A 19,396-nucleotide genomic window follows, 5' to 3' on the forward strand; every position below is an offset into this window, starting at 1 on the left:
CAACAATTTCGGCATCCATTTCTCGTAATACGAGCACATGTAACTGCCGCTACCTCTGTTTCAGCACGTAGCATGTTAAGCATAGTACATGTACAACAGACAACAAAGTTTCTTCATATTTTTTTCTTCCTTATTTTCATCTAGTCGGGATCTTGGTTCCCTTTGGTTCCCAGAGAACCCACGTACCACTATAAAAATAAATGCAAGAGAGTGAACACACAGTTTATCCACTTATCCTGTGAACATATCATTCATATAAGAATAAAAGCATTGAAAGCACACATTTTTCTGTGTTCTGTTTTATTTTTCCCATCTGTTCCACCAACGTAGCAGCAACAACCGCGTTGGCTTGAAGTATTCATCTAAGAGCCATGGACAATTGATAGTGTGAATTTAATTCGTTGAACTAATAATGCGATAAAGGACGGCAGATTATTCAACTCGTTTGAACAAATAATGAAAAAATTAAATGGAAACCAGCAGCTAGTTCCATTACGCCTTTGCACACAACGTGCCTAATTTGCGGATGTATAAACATAATTTATTTGACTCCATATTATTTAATTACTGTAAGAACGCGTTTATAATTTGTTTCATTTTCGTTTTTGTATTAAATATAGACTGCACACAAGGCGTTGCAAAGCAGCACATAAATGCTCTCGATAATTGAGATATTTTTTGCGCAGCAGCAAAATATTGTTGACAATTCTGTCTTAAGGCACGTCTTCTGCTTCTTTCATTCATTCCTCTCGTGGTTGCTAGCTCGAAGCTCGAAGACACGAGCCCGGAGCACTCGATCAGGTCAAAGAGGTTCAAGACAGTCACTTTTTACCAAGTCATGATTGAGACACGCGCAGATTACGAACACGGCCTTTATTAGTGTCTCAGTTATTAGTGAGGTTTAGCTTGTCCGGTATTCCGGTAAAACGCAGGCGGACGGGGCGTTGGGGCGAAGGCGTAAACGTTAGCGGTCTGCATGGTGCAGCTAGGTGGAAGCGCAGCGCTCAAGCAGACAGAAACAGCTAATATTGCATTAACCGAGAGCATTTTTCTCCACCGCTGGCGTAAGTTTTCGGCACTGGTGTAATCGTGTTACTGCAAAAATTTGCACCCGCAACAAAGTAAAATACACTTGGTTACCACAATATTAGCTGTTTCTGTATGTTTGAGCACTGCGCCACAAGGTGGCTGCACCATGCAGACCGCTCACGTTTACGCCTCCGCCGCAACGCCCCGTCCGCCTGCGTTTTACCGGAATACCGGACAAGCTAAACCTCTCTATTATGCATTTAGTATTCGCCGTGTAACATGCAACGCAACATGTTTAGTCCTGATTAGTGGCAGAGTAATACGTCACAATATTCACGCTGTCAATGAAGCCGTGCTGAGCTTTGAAGAAACTATATATATATATATATATACCAGCGAAGTAACACGTGATATAAATACATGCGCTGACTGGAAATAAAAAAGATCGCCGAGACGTCCACGACAGGACTCGAACCTGCAATCTTCTGATCCGGAATCAGACGCCTTATCCATTAGGCCACGCGGACGAGCTGCGCTGTACTTCTGCAGAAAGTGGAGTCATGCAGTAGTTATTTTTTTTTATTGAAATGTTTTATTTTTTTATATAGCATTTAGTCTCCTTACTGTAGAGGGCGCTACGCGCCATGCGTTCTATATATGTGGTTGTGGAATAAAGGTGTGGGCATTCGTTCGGTCAAGGGGCTCCGAGTCACTTGTGTAGACGCGGCTAGCGTCTGTCAGCACCCCACATCGTACATGGTGTCAGAAGTGGTCGCCGTTCGCTCTCTCTAATGGCGAACAAGCCGGACGCTGCGTTTGCCGGGGTACCTGGACTGCAGCAGCCATCGAGCTTCGACTTCGCCGACCCAAGTGCATGGTCTACCTGGATTGAGCAGTTCGAGGACTATGCCTACGCTACAGGATGGCACCAAGCTACCGACGAGGTTCGTGTACGAACGCTTCTTTATTGCATGGGTGTTCAAGGTCGACGCGTGCTGGCGTCTTTAAACTTGTCGGCCGAAGAAGTTCAGTCGTACAGCGTTGTTAAAAGCAAGTTCACCTCGTATTTCGTGCACCCGTTCGAGACCGATTTATTGTTGGTCTGCTGGATAGCAGGTTATCGGAGCAACTCTGCCGTACTTCTGACTTGACGCTCGATAAAACGCTTCTGCATGCACGGCTGCACGAAGATGCGGAACGAGAAAAACGTGAACGAGAAAGCCAGTTATCTGGGCCAGTCGCCGTTGACGTAGCGAAACACAGGCCAACGAGAAGGCCGTCACGTAATCAAGCGTCGGCAGCAAGAGAAACGCTCCTCGCCGGCGCGCACAGATCGTGTCACTTCTGCGGACGAGATGAGCATCAGCGGAAATTTTGTCCTGCCACAAAAGCTGTTTGCAAGTTTTGCAAAAAGAAAGGACACTTCGAAGCAGTTTGCTTAGCCAAACAGCGCACGCAAAGCCGACAGTCACATGCCATCGAGATGCATGCTGTCAAGAGCAGTCAAGAGGCAAAGGCTAAGTTTGTTTGGGTCCACGTGAATGGAGTTCCACTCAAATTCAAGGTCGACTCAAAAGCAGAAGTTACCGTCATTCCAAGCACTTTTTCAGGAGTACCGTCGCGACTCGAAAAACCGGAGGGTCTTCTCACCGGTCCAGGAAATTGCCCTTTGAAAGTAACAGGCCAATTCACAGCTACGTTGGAGTGGAAGAGCCGCACCTGTGTACAGTCAGTGTACGTCATGCCTTCGCAGTCTACACCTCTACTAGGCTACCCTGCTATCCTCGCATTGGGAGTCGTGAAGTTCATCGACGCCGTACAGCGACCTGAAAAGCAAGCTAGCTCTGCAAGCGACGCAACTCCTGGCCAGGACATCTTCGAAGGGCTTGGTACTGTAGGGGAGGAGTACACTATTCGACTCAAGCCAAATGCCAGGCCATTTGCTCTCAGTGTACCTCGCAGAATTCCCATTCCTCTGTACAACCAGGTAAAGGAGGAGCTGGACCAGATGGAAAAACAAGGTGTCATCAGGCGCATTACCGAGCCGACGCCATGGTGTGCCGGTCTGGTCGCAGTACCGAAGGCATCAGGCGGAATCCGAATATGTGTGGACTTAACGAAGCTCAACAAGGAAGTTCTCCGTGAAAAGCATGTGCTTCCAACGGTCGAATGGGTACTCGGGCAACTGGGTGACGCCAAAGTGTTCTCAAAGCTCGACGCGACAGCAGGATTTCACCAAGTGCGATTGTCCCGAGAATGCCAAGAGTATACCACATTCATCACACCATTTGGACGCTACTGCTACTGTCGTCTACCTTTTGGCTTGACTTCAGCACCAGAATATTTTCAGAGAGAAATGGCTCGAATTCTGGAGGGGCAACCAAACGTCGTCAACATGATAGATGACATTCTGGTTTTTGGCAAAGATCGAGAAGAGCACGACAAGCGACTTGCGGAGGTTCTTGAACGTCTAAAGACAGCCGGAGTTAAACTCAACAAGTCAAAATGCTGCTTCGGTCAAGACAAAGTAGAGTTTCTGGGTGTGGTGATCGACGCCAACGGTATCTCGCCAAGTCCCAGCAAACTCGAGGCACTGCGAAACTTGGAGCCACCTAAGGACGTCGCCGGGGTTAGGCGATTTCTCGGCATGGCTAATCATATTGGTCGCTTCCTGCCCAACCTTTCGCAAGCAACCGCCCCTATTCGCGCCTTGCTAGGTGAGAAAAATGAATGGCAATGGGGACCGCTTCAAGAGACCGCTTTTAATCAGGTAAAAGCGATGCTCACCTCGGACCTGTGCGTCGCTAAGTATCATCCCGGTCGTAATACCATTGTCTCATGCGACGCGAGCTCGTTTGGATTGGGCACGGTTCTTCTGCAGGAACAACCATCAGGCGAGCGACGCGCGGTAGCGTTCGCATCCAGGTCGCTTACTGAAGCGGAAAAGCGCTACAGTCAAACAGAGAAAGAAGCGCTGGCGGTAGCATGGGCAGTGTACCGTTTTGACCAATATGTGCGTGGCCTAAACTTCACGGTAGAAACCGATCACCAGCCGCTGGTAACACTACTTGGAAACGCTGACTTGGACACGATGCCCCCACGTATTCAACGGTTTCGCATCAAACTTATGCGCTACCAGTCTAGCGTGGTCTACGTTCCTGGCAAACAGCTAGCCACTGCGGATACTCTTTCTAGGGCTCCGGATGAGAAGCCGTCGATCAGTGTGGTGGATGTGGTAGAGGAGTTTGTTGAATTTCAAGTCGCTACTGTCACAGACACGAAGCTGGTTACCGTAGATGAGGTTCGCAGGCACCAAGAACTGGACTGGGAATGCAACCAGCTCGTCAAATACTGCACTCAAGGCTGGCCTCGTCGGGACAGGCTTCCGGAGCACCTCAAGAAGTACTGGAGCCATCGAGGTGATCTCTCTTTGTGCAACGGCATCCTGCTAAAAGGTAATCGCTTTGTCATCCCAGCTTTGCTGCAGAAGGATACACTCGAACTTATCCATGAAGGCCACCAGGGAATTAACCGATGCCGACTAAGGGCGAAGGATTCTGTGTGGTGGTATGGACTTTCGCAGCAAATACGTGATAGAGTCACCCGCTGCAGACAGTGTGCAGTCACAAGAGCGCAAAGAAGAGAGCCTTTGGTCGTAACGAAGACTCCAGAACAACCGTGGCAAGAAGTAGGAATGGACTTGTTTAGTTACAAGGGACACAACTATCTACTAGTAGTTGATTATCGTTCTCGATACCCTGAAGTCATCTACATGCGAAGCACGAACTCTGAGGCGGTCATCAATGCAGTCAAAAGCATTTTTGCTCGTTTTGGCATTCCCGCCGTAGTACGAAGTGATAATGGACCGCAATTTGCTTCACGAGCCTTTGCAGCTTTTGCGAAGTACTATGGCTTCCAACACATCACCTCAAGTCCAAACTACCCGCAGTCAAATGGGGAAGTGGAAAGGATGGTGCGTACGATCAAAGAGTTGTTTGCAAAAGCAGACGATCCTTTTTTGGCTCTTCTGTCGTACAGAGACACTGCAGGCGTCACAGGGTTCAGCCCAGCGCAGCTACTGTTGGGTCGCAGCTTGCGAACCAGGCTTCCCAAGACAGTCGACCGCCTGGAACCGAAGTGGCCTGCACCAGACGATGTGAAGTGCCAAGACGAAGAGGTGAGAGGGCGGCAGAAGAAAGACTTCGATCGCCGTCATGCTGCGACCGTACTTCCTCCGCTGCAACCGGGTGATACGGTGTGGGTTCGAGACATCAAGGATACGGCGTCTGTTCTCAGCCCAGCCTCCAAGCCGCGCTCGTACGTCGTCGAAACACCCAACGCGGTGCTTGTGCGTAATCGGATACATCTAGTGCCCTATTCAGACACAACGATGAGCCAGCTCAACGAGCCAGCTCGGAGTGAAAACCGTGAGGAGCATGAAGAGCAGACCACGGCAACAGACGCCACGGCAACAGCAACACCGCAAGTTTCCAAAGATTGTAGAGTGAGAGTCACCAGGTTTGGTCGTCGTGTCAAGACTCCGAGAAGACTTGACTTGTGAAATGTATGGTGTTTCTTGTGTGCATATCTCGGGGGAGAGATGTAGAGGGCGCTACGCGCCATGCGTTCTATATATGTGGTTGTGGAATAAAGGTGTGGGCATTCGTTCGGTCAAGGGGCTCCGAGTCACTTGTGTAGACGCGGCTAGCGTCTGTCAGCACCCCACATCGTACACTTACAATGGTCTGCACTGAGACAGTACGGAGCGCTGGCCACTGTATGGCATGGTATGTTTTATTTTAAAACATACCGTGCTGGTTTACAAGGGGCACTTTCGATCGCGATCGGGCCCGACCTGGTTCGAATTTCGCTATCGCGATTGGCTCCCTTCCTCAGCATGCGCAAATGAACCAATAACAATGGAGAAATTCAATCCCGATCGGGCTCGATCGCGATGGAAAGTGTCCCGTGTAACATCGCTATTCGCTATATCCATAGCTTGAGTTGTACACTCTACTTGACGCTTACATAAATGCGCCCTATCTTAAAGGGCATGCTTCATCATTCTACTCAAGGAGTAATACTTCTTTGTCAACTTTTAGCCGCTTCATCATTCTACTCGGGGAGTAGAATGATGAAGCAGCTAGAAGTTGACAAAGAAGTAGTCAAAATGCCGTCCCTGTCTTGACAATCCCCAACCGACACCGAACTTAGCGCCGTCTCACAGCCGAGGAGTCACTCTAGCTCACTCTACTTTCAGGGCGGGGGCAATGGAGCTGCGACCACAGGGAGGAACTCCACCACCACCATAGCTGCTCCAAGAGCGTGATCTGATGGATCTGGCAACCTGGCCACAAACGCCGAAACGGCAGAAACAAGGAGGCATTGGCCAAAAGCGATTTAGAATGAGCCGGAGCAATCCAAGTCACAGCCAGAGTTAACAGCAGTTGACGCTCATGATTCTAAGGCCGCTGCTTGCGCTTCACTTGCGGGGTATTAGATCAATCCTGTCCTGGGTTAGACCAGCTGCCACAAAGATGGAGAAAGGAGAAGGCGGCAAAGTGCTTTGCAGCGACGGGCTTGTTTGGATAGACATGGAAGTAAGCTTCAGTGCTTTTGCAGAGTTACAAAAACTGTGCTAGTTATGTAAAGTGGATGCGCCGGCGAAGCGGACTACTCGGCGCGTAGAAAGCTGCTACATTCGCTTTGAGCACCTTTGGGGCCTGCACAAGTAACGTATATGCCATCAGACGATATCCATAATAAAACCGTGCGCGTCCTTCCCATATCCCCACCCCATGCATGGAGTCGTCGTTGCTTGGCTTAGTCGTGTGTGTATTGCACAATCGCGCACAGTTCAAAATAATCTTATAAATCTGTGATCAGAAGAAAGAAAAATCGCTCCGTAGTTTCTTTCTTGCAGTGCGTTTTTCGTGACTTCGCCTCGACTGCATACCCTGCGAAACCGTTCGCAGAAACCGCGTGGTACTTTACTGCTGTCTGGTATAGCACGCGTTCACTATATTGCGGATAATGAAGTTCACGTCTCTGATTATACAACACGTAAATAGTACCTTTGAGTTTGTGTTCCATACGCGTTCCATAATAATGGCTTTACCGCAATACAGTTACCTAATTCTTATTTTTATTTTTTGAATACTGCAGTCAAAAAATGACCAAGCTGGAAAGGCAAGAGGTGTAGGACACAATGCGTGCACAATAACAGTTGAATATTATAAAAACGCTAGTAATGAAAGCGAAATTAATGCGCAATACGATGTTTCTGATACTCATGTGACATTTCATAACAGCCAGAGAGGGAAGAGAAAGTTTAGATACTACAATGGATTCTGAGGTCTCCGGAGAGTGAAGGCTTGCGTGTGTAAACTTGTTATATCCTGCAATGGTTCGGGGAAAATGGGAAAACTTGGAACAGTTTAGTTCTGGCAAAGCATAGACTTAAGGCCAAATGACTATGACAATTGTTGAGTTAATGGGGCTACATAAAAGGCAGGGTCCAGGATGAGTTTGTGATTGAACAGTAAGTATAAAAACTTCAGGCGTAAAAATTTCCTTCTATTCTGAAACAGACATCGCGGCTGTACCTTGATAAAATGAAACGCTGATGTTTTAGAATATAAGCCCCAAACGACACTTGAAAATTCCAGTTTTAGCATTATTAATTACATATAAGCTAACTCCTTTACATGGATGAGTCCTTCTTTAATGCCGCGAGTAAAGAAAGTGACAATTAGCACAAGTACTAATAGTTTCATGACCGCGTGTAATATATAGCTCGATCCCGGCATTCACAGTCCAAAATGGTGCACTATGCGATTTTTGACACTTCATTTTTATTTTTTTGATCATGTGGAGTAATCGACCACAGGTTTTGCGAGTCTATGAATGCATTACTCATCCTTTTTGCCATTGTTTCTTGGGAATTCACAGCTAACTGGCCTGAACCTGGAAAGAGACCATATCATGGAGGTGGCTTGTATGGTGACTGACAAGGATCTCAACCCAATCTCAGGGGTCAGTGGCCTCATTCTTCATACAGACCTGCATGCGAAGGCTGTACCAACACTACAGTCGAAATCCAAGCCATTTGGTTAAACATTATATTCACAGGGAGCTCACATCTCATCACTCGGTGTGTATTTGCTCCTTGGTCATATACCAATAGTTTCTTTACATGGGCCTTGTACTTTATTACAGGTTTAAGTAATACATCCCATGACACTCTAGCAGTTGCACACATTACATAAAGACCTACTGTATCGACCAATTTCTAGTGCAATCCTTTGTCCAAGTTGCCCAGAGGAAATGTAGCAGACTACACAATCAACGACCCGCCGGGGTTGCTCAGTGACTATGGTGTTGGGCTGCTGAGCATGTTGCAGGATCGAATCCCTGCCATGGCGGCTGCATTTCAAAGGGGGCATAATGTGAAAACACCTGTGTACTTTGATTTAGGTGCACGTTAAAGAACCACAGGTGGTCAAAATTTCTGGAGTCCTCCACTATGGCATGCCTCGTAATCAGAAAGTGGTTTTGGCACATAAAACCCCATAATTTTACACAATCGACAGTCAAAGAATTCAAAAATGGATTTCATTAAGGTGTCTCTGAAATTATTTAGACAAATTTTGTGGACGTGTAGGGTGCAGCTACAGTAAAACATTAGTGCCACAATTTAAGTGAAGCATCTCATATTAAAAGACTATGCATGATTACAAGTTACCCTCCTCCCTAACCATGCTTTTCCTCCCCAACTTATTCGCCAAGTGATCAGGGCTAACGTCCGCTTTCACTGGCTCTGCGTCATGGTTTGATTTCGTGTCGTCTACTTCCAGATGTCTTAGAGACAACGTGTGAACCCTCTCCAATCTCACTAGCCGCCTGGTCATCGGCCCCCACAAAAGCTATTCATGCAGTGTGCATTGCTAGCATTCTTTTACAGCGCTGAGCCTGTCAGGTATTCCGGTAGCCGCAGGCGAGCTAGGCGTTTTGGCAGACAGGCGGAGGCATAAAGTAAAGCCCCTCCATACTATTACCACTGTGATGAAGGGGCTTTAGCATAAATGCCAGTCGCCTGCATGGTGTAGCCACCTGGTGGCACAGAGCTTAACCAGCCAAACACAGAGGTGCTACTGCTGTAACCAAGTGTAAAACATTTCAAACATTTAAAAAGACAGTATGTTCACTATTGCACTCCTGCCGAAAAGTTACACCAGCAGCAAAGTAGAATAGACTTGTTTACTGCTATATTAGCTCTGCGTTTGTCTGGTTGAGTTCTGTGCCACCAGGTGGCTGCACCATGTAGGCCGTTCATGTTCGCACTTGCGTTTACCCGAATACCAGACATGCTAAAACTCTCTATTCTGGTGAAGTGACAGTGATTCTGGTGTGAAGTGACAGCCGCAAACATGTAGATCTGGGCACCAATCAGACACCAACAGTCCAATGCGCTGCAACCACTCCGGTCGTCTGCTGCCTTGCAGAGGAACATGATGCCGCAGCTTGACATATTGCCGATCGCTATGTTTGCAACCCACAACGCAACAAGAGTGAACCGTGGTGCTCGTGGAAAGAAAGCTCAAGACCAACACTGACTGTGCAGCTTGTGTCAGCACGGAGCACGTTATAACACAAGCAGGCGGCATTTGCTGTATACCAGAACTGCATGAGTGTAATGATAAATTGTCGCTGTGTATTCTCCTTCTGTTACATTGGTTTCTATAGAAACAAATTAACCACATTCCAACTATTACGAACAACATTTGTTCATCATAAGGTTGGAAGAATTATTGATTATGCAATGTTGGTCACCAGTCAGTAACCAATCGAACAGCTTGCCCAACTGAAGTCATTTGGGCTAAAGGTTTCAATTAGAATGGGGCTGCTGAAAACTCGGGGGAGCGGTGCGTCTGCAATCGGTAGCGATGCACATTTTTAAAACCTTATAATAAATTGCACACTTTATGCAGAGTGCTTAAAGGGACACTAAAGTGAAAATGATTTCTTCTGCATCAATAAATTACCATTCTACAACATCAAAAACACCACTCCTACAACGATAAGATGTTTGGTAAGCCAGAAAAAGCGAAAGAACGAAATACGGGTGGCGACGCCTACTTAACTTCCCGCACCTGGGGGCTGTGATGTCTTGGATTTTTATGGCATCCTCTAGAGCCTACTAATTATATATAGCGGTGCAGATTGCCTACATTGTGTTCTAAAGGAACCAAATATTAAACATGGCAAGTTTCGGGAGCCTTTATTCAGCCAACGCGGCCCAAATGCGAAAACATACTTTGGAATCTCTGACGTCACGGTGACGTACCGGTGCTGGGGTTACGGCGCGAAATTCAAATACTGATACTTGGACCTTCATTTTCTCATCTAATAATCAAACTATTTTTTTTTAAATGACTGCCTGCAGGGTTCTCAAACACTGCTTCATTAGTCTAAAGTGATTTATTGTTTTGCTTTAGTGTCCTTTTATATGTGTCTCCTAATGATCAGAAGGACCTACCCTAACAACTCAGTAGGTTTGTACAAAATCATCAAAATGGTTTCACGGTCCCTTTAAGGTTCAACAGAATACCCCAATAAAAAAAATATTACCATAATTATCAGGTTATAGATACCTATAAGGTACCTATAACGATACCTGTAAAGAAAGGGGTCAGACAAGGAGACACAATCTCTCCAATGCTATACACTGCTTGCTTGGAAGAAGTATTGAAGCTACTAAATTGGGACGGTTTGGGAGTAAGGATCGACCGCGAATATCTCGGCAACCTTCGGTGTGCAGGTGACATTGTCCTGTCGAGCAACAGTGGGGACGAGTTACAACAAATGATTGAGGACCTTAACAGAGAGAGTGTAAGAGCGGGGTTGAAGATTAATATCCGGAAAACGGGAAACAAAGATAATGATGAACAGCCAAACAAGGGAACAACAGTTCAGGATCGCCAGTCAGCCTCTAGAGCCTGCGAAGGAATACGTTTGCCTAGGTCAATTACTCACAGAGGATCCTGATTGTGAGAAGGAAATTCACAGAAGAATAAAATTGGGTTGGAGTACATAAGGCAGACGTGCTCAGATCGTTACTGGAAACTTACCATTATCGCTAAAAAGAAAGGTGTACAATCAGTGCATTCTACCAGTGCTAACATATGGGGCAGTAATTTGGAGACTGACAAAGAAGCTTGGAAACAAGGTAAGGATCGCACAAAGAGTGATGGAACGAAGAATGATAGGTGCAACATTAAGAGACAGGAAGAGAGCGGTGTGGATCAGAGACCAAACAGGCATAGCCGATATTCTAATTGATGTTAAGAGAAAAAAATGGCTCTAGGTAGGTCATGTAATGCGCCGATTAGATAACCGTTGCACCATTAGGGTGACAGAATGGGTTCCAAGAGAAGGGAAGTGCAGTAGAGGATGGCAGAAGACTAGGCGGTACGACGAAATTAAGGAAATTTGCGGGTGCTAGTTGGAATCGGTTGGCGCAGGACAGGGGTAATTTGAGATGGCAGGGAGAGGCCTTCGTCTTACAGTGGACATAAATTGGCTGATGATGATGATGATGATAAAGACTGATTAACCACTGCGCTGTGAAGCGCAATTACAGTGTGAAGACTGGAAATGTGAAGGCAACCATTGCTTCACCATGGTCATGAAGCCTATGCGTCATACAGCGATTTTCAGCCGCTGACATGTAGCTTTTGAATAATGAGCTCCATTCAAGAAGGCCAGTTTTCTAGTGATTTATCTAGCTTATAAGTTGCTAAACTGTTGCCGATTGGTTATTCAAGTCGCCAAAAAATGTCATTGGTCGCTAAATAGAAAAGTTTGTCGCTAAACAGACAAAGTCACTAAACCTAGCGACAAAATAGGATAAATAACAACACTGATTACAGATCCTTAAATTATTTTTAAAAATGCCAATTTTCATGGTGCTTAGGTTAGACGACCCCAACAAACACAGGATGATGCAAGCAGTAGAAGACGAAACTTCGTTTGGATCACCCGACAAGAGGCCTCCTTGGCAATGCAAGAGTACAAGGCGCGTTGCGCATACGGCTTGCACCGCGAAGAACCATACTCTGCTTAGCGCGGCCGGCTGAGGGCCATCTGCAAGACGGGAAAGGCAATCCTCGCTGACAAAGCAGGAAATACATTGTAAAAAAGCATACTTGCGGGGATACTATTCTGAAAGACAACTCTGTGGATGTTTTGTTGGACTTTCCAGTGTGCAGCTGACAATCACCGCTTTCGAAAGTGGGGGGAGGGGGGCCAAATGGCATACTTTGCCCCGCCCCACTTCTGATGGGAGGGCAGAATGTGCCCCCCTCCCGCCCCCCTTGATAAATACACTTTGATATAATAACGTGCTTTAATGAGAATTTGGGTGCTGTAAAGAATTTCCTTTTTCAATACTGCAATATCCCATAAATTTTGGCGATTGTCAAGTTTGATACCCAAAAATGAGGTAGATAGAGTGCAAGTTGATGTAGGACCATTATTGTGGATTTTAGAATGTGAGCTAAAGATCATAAATTTTGTTTTGCAGAGGCTAACTATATATACATATTTTTCACAACAACAGACAAAATAATTTATATCATGATGTAGCTTAACAAATGCTTTTACATTGCGACTTGAAGAGAATGTGGTCATGTCATCAGCGTAAATAATGCATTGTGTAAAAGGGGACAGGCAATTCAAAAGATGGTTAGCTAAACTAAAGCTAACTGTGGCCCAAGAATGGATCCCTGAAGAATGTCTATATTGTAATTGAGATGCTGGAGAGGTTGCTTGATGTACTTAGACATTTCTTGATTCAATGTGTAGCTTTTTATTAACTAAAATGGAGGACCTACTATACCACTTAACTGTGGCTAGAAAAATTATAAACACAGACCCAGCAAATTGCTTTCATCAATGCCTATTTTAATATTCGCTACTGAAGTAAGAGTAATTGGTGCCTAGGTTAGTTGAATATCCAGAACAGAAACCAAACTGCTCAGGAGTCTATGCGTTAAATTTTTGTATATGTGATGTGATTGGAGACGCAACTAGTTTTGCTGTAACCTTATTATGACAATTTTAATGTACCTCTATATTTGTGATAAAGTCCTATCCTATGTTTTGAATATTGGTCTTATTTTACTGTTACCTAATTCACTTGCGAACAAAACTGACATTTGGGCAAGTGGTTTAGCATCTGTCCTATCACTTCTTTAGCTCTTGCGCCTGTGTTGCACTGTTTAGACAAGACGATTTGAAACGAGCAGTTTAAAAGGTTAAGTTGATTGTGTACGTGGGTGCATCGGCTGAAATGTTTACTTCTTCGGTACGGCTAGATGGATCACCCGTCATGGTGGTTTAGCGGTTATGGTGTTGTGCTGCTAAGCACGAGGTTACAGGATCAAATCCCAGCTGCAGCGACCGCTTCTGGATGGGGGTGAAATTCAAAAACGACCATACATTGCGGACACCTTCAAGATTCCTTGGTAGTCAAAATGAATCTGGAGTCTCCCACTAGAGCGTGCCCCATAATCAAATTGTCATTTTGCCATGCAAAACCACAAAATTCATTCATTCAGTGGCTAGCTAGGATGTTATGCAATTTACCACTCGTGTTTTTAAAATTGAGAACAGTTGACATAGCTTGGGAAGGTGTAGTAGGTTAAAGTAAAAATGAATGGGATGCTAAGCATAGATAGTGACCACAAACTGAATACATTGCCGGTGTAAAAAAGTAAAAAAAAGAACTATTAAAGTCATCTGTAATTTCAGTTGAAAAAGAATAAACATAATCCATTGCACTTAGTTTTGTTTGTAGTACTCATGTTGGACTCTATGTATAGAAATTCAGTTTGCAAAATCCTCTCTTTGTACTGAAGTGTCACTTCGTTACACTCGTTTATAGGGTATTGCAAGATTTAATATATCTCATTTTTATGCATTGATTGTGATTGTAAAAAAAAGAAAGCATAATCTTCCTCAAACTTGTTGTGTGGTGGTTTGGAAGGTGTTATTTCCTTTCGGAGTATGTTGTATGTCATTTTTTTTAATGTACTGGAAATTTTGTTTTGTTGGAAATGTGCTAGATGCCTAACCTTGCAGCATTTGTGAAAATAAATGGAAAGGCCTTTTAGACTCTTTGAATATATTCCTGAATATATTTTTCCTAGGAACCTGGCCAGGTTATTGATTAGTGAGCAGTTAGTGGTGTTGCAGAAGAAAGGAAGTACATTTAGAAGGAAGGGACACATACATGATTTGTTTAAGTTCACCATAGGAACCGTTGGTTTAAGTGCCAGATTCGACCATCATCAAAAAAAAAGAAAATGGAAGGGGGAATTCATATGCTCACCTCTTGAACTAGTATATATGTGCCTTTGCAATACTGTGCCTGAGTATACTTGTCTGGTTGCCAGTGCACAGGCCTGGCCACGCCTGAGATAATTTGTGAACTTGAAACATCCACAACAGGCTGGTGGCGACATCTAAATGAGGAGTTGGTTAAGTTAAAATTTTATTGTAAGTTTAATTTTATACATCAGATGGTGTGCCAAGAGCTTATCAACTGTTAGTGTTCTTTGCGTCTCTATTTTTCTGACAAGGCAGACTGGCACAAAAAAAAAAAAAGTTGCTTTTCTTACATGAAAGAATTCAAGGAAATTTTATTAAACTCTGATTCAGAGGACTTTTGTGTTGATTATGAGACACCTCGTAATAAAATGAAAGTCCTCTGAATTACCAATAAATATCATTTGAATTGAAAGCCTGCTAATATCCAATAAAGCCTGCTAACGTGACTTGGGTAGGAACTGAATTTGTTGCACATTGGAAGAAGACCCGGCACCCAAAGGCTTACGCTAAGAGCTCATGGTTGTGAGAGTCGAACCTGTCCTTGTCCTCTCACTGTCTGGGGATGTTGAGTGCTCTTTCGTTTGTGTCAACACATGCAGGGGCTGAACCTGGTCTTGCACCAGCCAGACGACATTCTTGAGAAGATGGGGGACTGGTGCAAGGAGCATCATGGAAAGGTTGGCACACTGCTTGCTCTTCTCTCTGCTGGTGCTTTCTGCACTGGGCGGGCAGCAGCACATGGAGGTAGATACTAAAGAACTAAGTTGAACTGTTATTGTAAAGCATCCTTCCATACTGCCAGAAAAGCCACTCTTATTATGAAAGGAGTCATGGTAAACCAGGAAAAATGCAAGAACGAAGGACTGGTGGCGGCACTGGGCCTTTAGCTTCCCGCACCAACTAATTATGACATCATGAATTTTGACAGCATCTGCTCGGGCATAGTTGTCTTTCTTTTTGCTACAAAGTGGGCTGCACTGTATTCTAGAGAAGTCATAGGCTGAGCTTAGGTAGTACTGATAATTTCTACTGCATCACAATGGCATGAATATGTGATGTCACAGTGACCTAATGACCCTGGAGTTTCAGCACCAAGTTTTAAAAAATGGAAGCTTGGCCTTCATTTTCTTTTAGTAATCGGCCTCTTACCATTAAATTAATGAGAATAAAATTTTGAAAGAATATTTTATTAGCCTTAACTTATTTTGTCTTTCTCTTTAGTGTCCCTTTAAAGTGAAACTTCCAGTAATCTCTTCAGGTGTGCAGATATCAACAATATTTGTATTGTATGTTCTGCTGGCCTTTTCGGTCATGTACATCCTACATAACAAAGCTTGCTATTGTTTAAATAAACCATTATGAGGAAGATTTAGCTCGGGGGCTCATATCTAAATGCATGGGAAAGGAAAAGTGTTTTTTCTTGAGTTTTGTTGCATTTAAGAGAGAAAGTTAACATCTAGTGACTGTTGGGAACATATTTTTTATTTAGGCTGTCAATGTTTTAATAAAGATGGCTAAAAACTGACAATTTTTAGAAAACGAAACTATCAAATTAACAACTCTAACTGCAATGAAAAACGGTATCACAATTCTGTAAGTTTCATCTAATAGTACATTTAATGTGAACAAATTTGATATATTATACATGGCTCTCAAATACACCACTAATATGTGAGTAGAACTTCTGCAAAACCATTTTTAATTTAACAAACTCGCTTAAGATATATTTATATATCAAACTTGGCCGTCTTGGATGTTCTGATGGATGCAGTTTACAGAATTACGATATCTGTTCTTAGTGCAGAGTTAGGGATTTGTAAACTTGTTGCTTCTATTTTTGTCATAGTTAATAATTTGTGGCAATATTTGTAAAAAATTCAGGTCATAAACAGGGTTGCCAGGTTTGGCTACTATAGAAGGCTTGTGGCAGGAAAATTTTTGGGTTAGCTACTTGGCTACTTTCTGGTTAGACTTAAAATCGACATTTTCCTATAGTAACTACAGACAAACCAGACAAATTATTATAAATAAGTGGTATATGTAATTCGCTGTACTATGTCTCTTATGATATACACAATGTGCAGCGACCATCCTTACCTTGTGTATTTGAAAGGGAGGACGCAACCTCCACCTTGCAACCAACGAAATTAATTCAACAGGAACACCTCCTGGCCCATTCTATGGAATGTCTCCTTTTATAATTTATTGCTCAGAAGATTATAAGGATCGCTTGCATGCGTAATTTGCTGCAACTGTCATAATTAGTCCCCTGTCCATGATGTTCATCCACATATTGCCCATAACGCACCCTTTATATTGTCACGGCTTGCTTGAGACAAGAGCGAAGATCGGTATTCAATCGAGATAATTAGGACAAGCGCTCACTTCAGGCTTCTTCTCTAGCACCTCGCTTGCACACTCGGGGTCGCCGTCTTCGTCGTCAGCGTGACTGGGCACAAATGGCGTCATGGCATTTGCCCCTCACCAGGAGGAGCATCGTCCCGATGCTCAGCGGGTAGCACCCGGTGTCCAGCAAACCAGAGAGTGTCCATATCATTCAGAAAAATAAGGTTTCATGTAATGAGCAGGATGGGCTGTCAGGAATGACTTCATAGTTGACGTTGCTAAGGCATCGTAGAACCTTGTATGGTCCGAAGTATCGGCGTAGAAGTTTCTCCGTGAGGCCTCGGCGGCGTACTGGAGCCCAAACCCAGACTCCTTGGCCTTGCTGGTAGATGACACATTGATGGTGCTGACTGTAACGTCAGGCATCACGGTCTTGCTGGCTAGTTATGCGAATGTGCTCGAGCTCTCTTATTTCTTCGCCCGCTCTGTGAAATCTGTGGTGTCAGTGTCAGAATCGCTGGAATCATGAGAAGCATAGCATCCAGCATTGTAGTCACTTCTCGACCGTGGAGGAGACGGAATGGCGTCATTCTTGTTGTTTTTTGCCGAGCCGTATTATAAGCAAACGTTACGTAGGGTAATATTTGGTCCCAGTTCTTGTGTTCCACATCGACATACATGCACAGCATGTCTGCGAGAGTCTTGTTGAGGCGCTCCGTAAGTCCATTGCTTTGCGGGTGATAGGCTGTGGTCCTTCTGTGTGCCATGCCACTAAGGGTGAGTACAGTTCGTGAAAGTTCAGCCGTGAACGCGGTTCCCCTGTCGGTTACAATGACCGCTGGAGCACCGTGCCTCAGGACGACGTTTCTGATGAAGAACTGTGCGGCCTCGGCTGCTGTGCTGCTCGGAAGTGCCTTGGTTTCAGCATATCGCGTGAGGTAATCTGTCGCAACTATGATCCACTTATTTCCGGCAGCAGACATTGGGAATGCGCCCAAAAGGTCCATCCCAATTTGTGCAAACGGTGTTTCTGGCAGGCACTGGAACAGGATGTAATAGTCCAGCAGATTTCATAGGTGGCACTTTTCGTCGCTGACAGTCAAGCCACGTGCGAACATAGTGCTTCACCTGTGCTGCAAGCCGTGGCCAGTAGTACTTCTCTTTGTTCCGAGCTAATGTTCTTGCATAGCCTAGGTGGCCTGAGGTAGCTTCGTCGTGACAGATTTCATTGAGGAGAGTTTTAGGGACAACTAGTAGATATCTCTCCCCTCTTGAAGAGAAGATCCTCCTAAAAAGAACACTGTTGCGTATGCAGAATGATGACAGGTGCCTTGAGAACAATCCGGGCTTGTTTGTGGTGCAGCCTTCTAAGAAATCAATTAGTGAATTGAGCTCCTGGTCCTCTTGCTGTTGTAGAGATGGTGGCCACATCAATAACTCCTAAAGCACCTGCGGATTCGTCGTCATCTCCGCCTGACGACTCCATCGGCGATCTGGAAAGGCAGTCAGCGTCTAAGTGCTGCTTTCCCAATGTATAGACCACTGTCATGTCGTACTCTTGAAGCCATAGGCTCCAGCGTGCCAAACATGCAGATGGATCTTTCATGTTGGTCAACCAGCAGAGAGAATGGTGGTCACTTATGACTTGAAATGGGCGGCCGTATATGTACGGGCGGAACTTGGTAACTGCCCATACTACAGCCAAGCATTCCTTCTCTGTGGTGGAGCTCAGCGCCTTCTTGCCGCTGAACAGGGATGGTTCCTAGACCCACGTTGCTGGCATCGGTGTGGATCATTGTCAGCGCACCCATGTCAAAGTGGGCAAGAACAGGCGGAGTTTGTAGATGGTGCTGCAACTCATTAAATGCCGCCTCCTGCTCCTTGCCCCACACAAACGTGACATCTTCTTTGGTTAGGCAGGTGAGCGGTGAGGCGATGTGTGCAAAACCCACAATAAATTGCCGCTAATTTGTGCATAGGCCCAGGAAGTGTCTGACTGCCTTCTTGTATGTAGGCCTTGAAAACTTTGCGACTGCTGCGATTTTCTCAGGATCAGGTCTGGACACCTGTGTGACTTACAACGTGGCTCAAAAACTGTAGGTCTTCATAGCCAGAGCGGGCACTTTTCAGGTTTTAAGGTAAGCCCAGCGGACTGTATGGCTTGAAGAACTGACCGTAGCCATCTGAGATGTTTATCAAATGTGGCAGAATAAACAATGACATCATCTAGGTAGGCTAAGCAAGTCATCCACTTAAGGTTTGAGAGAAAAGTATCCATTAGCCTTTGGAACGTGGCTGGGCTGGAGCACAAACCAAAAGGGAGAACTTTGAATTCATAGAGCCCATCAGGCGTTACAAAAGCAGTCTTAGCGATCCCGCTCATTGACCTCTATGAGTCTATTTGCCAGTATCCACATTTTAAGTCCATCGATGAAAAGTAACATGCATGCCGTAGTCTGTCGAAGAAATTGTTAATGTGTGGTAAGGGATACACATCTTTTTTCGTAACCCGATTGAGCTTGCGATAATCTATGCAAATCCGCACGCTACCATCCTTTTTTTTAACAAGTACCACGGGCGATGCCCAAGGGCTTTTTGATGGCTGGATGACATCATCTTCTAGCATTTT

At 44.9% G+C, this 19,396-nt stretch overlaps 1 protein-coding gene and 1 non-coding gene across 5 annotated transcripts in view; one reads left to right on the plus strand and one right to left on the minus strand.

The window, feature by feature from the left end:
• Positions 1–1,483: 1,483 nt before the first annotated feature.
• Positions 1,484–1,556, minus strand: TRNAR-CCG (transfer RNA arginine (anticodon CCG)). The gene has a single exon. It is a non-coding gene; the product is annotated as a tRNA-Arg (tRNA).
• Positions 1,557–6,423: 4,867 nt separating this feature from the next.
• The window catches only part of LOC142582212 (oligoribonuclease), a 44,518-nt gene continuing 31,545 nt past the window's right edge, over positions 6,424–19,396 (plus strand). The window contains exons 1-3 of one of the 4 annotated variants that reach the window (XM_075691633.1): positions 6,424–6,629; positions 7,981–8,064; positions 15,021–15,098. In XM_075691633.1, coding sequence (XP_075547748.1) covers positions 6,486–6,629; positions 7,981–8,064; positions 15,021–15,098 — 306 coding nt within the window. In that variant the 5' untranslated portion in view covers positions 6,424–6,485. The other 3 variants (XM_075691635.1, XM_075691634.1, XM_075691636.1) reach the window with 3 other exon arrangements.

This window comes from Dermacentor variabilis, chromosome 5 (genome assembly GCF_050947875.1).
Source record: "Dermacentor variabilis isolate Ectoservices chromosome 5, ASM5094787v1, whole genome shotgun sequence".
Taxonomy (NCBI): domain Eukaryota; kingdom Metazoa; phylum Arthropoda; class Arachnida; order Ixodida; family Ixodidae; genus Dermacentor; species Dermacentor variabilis.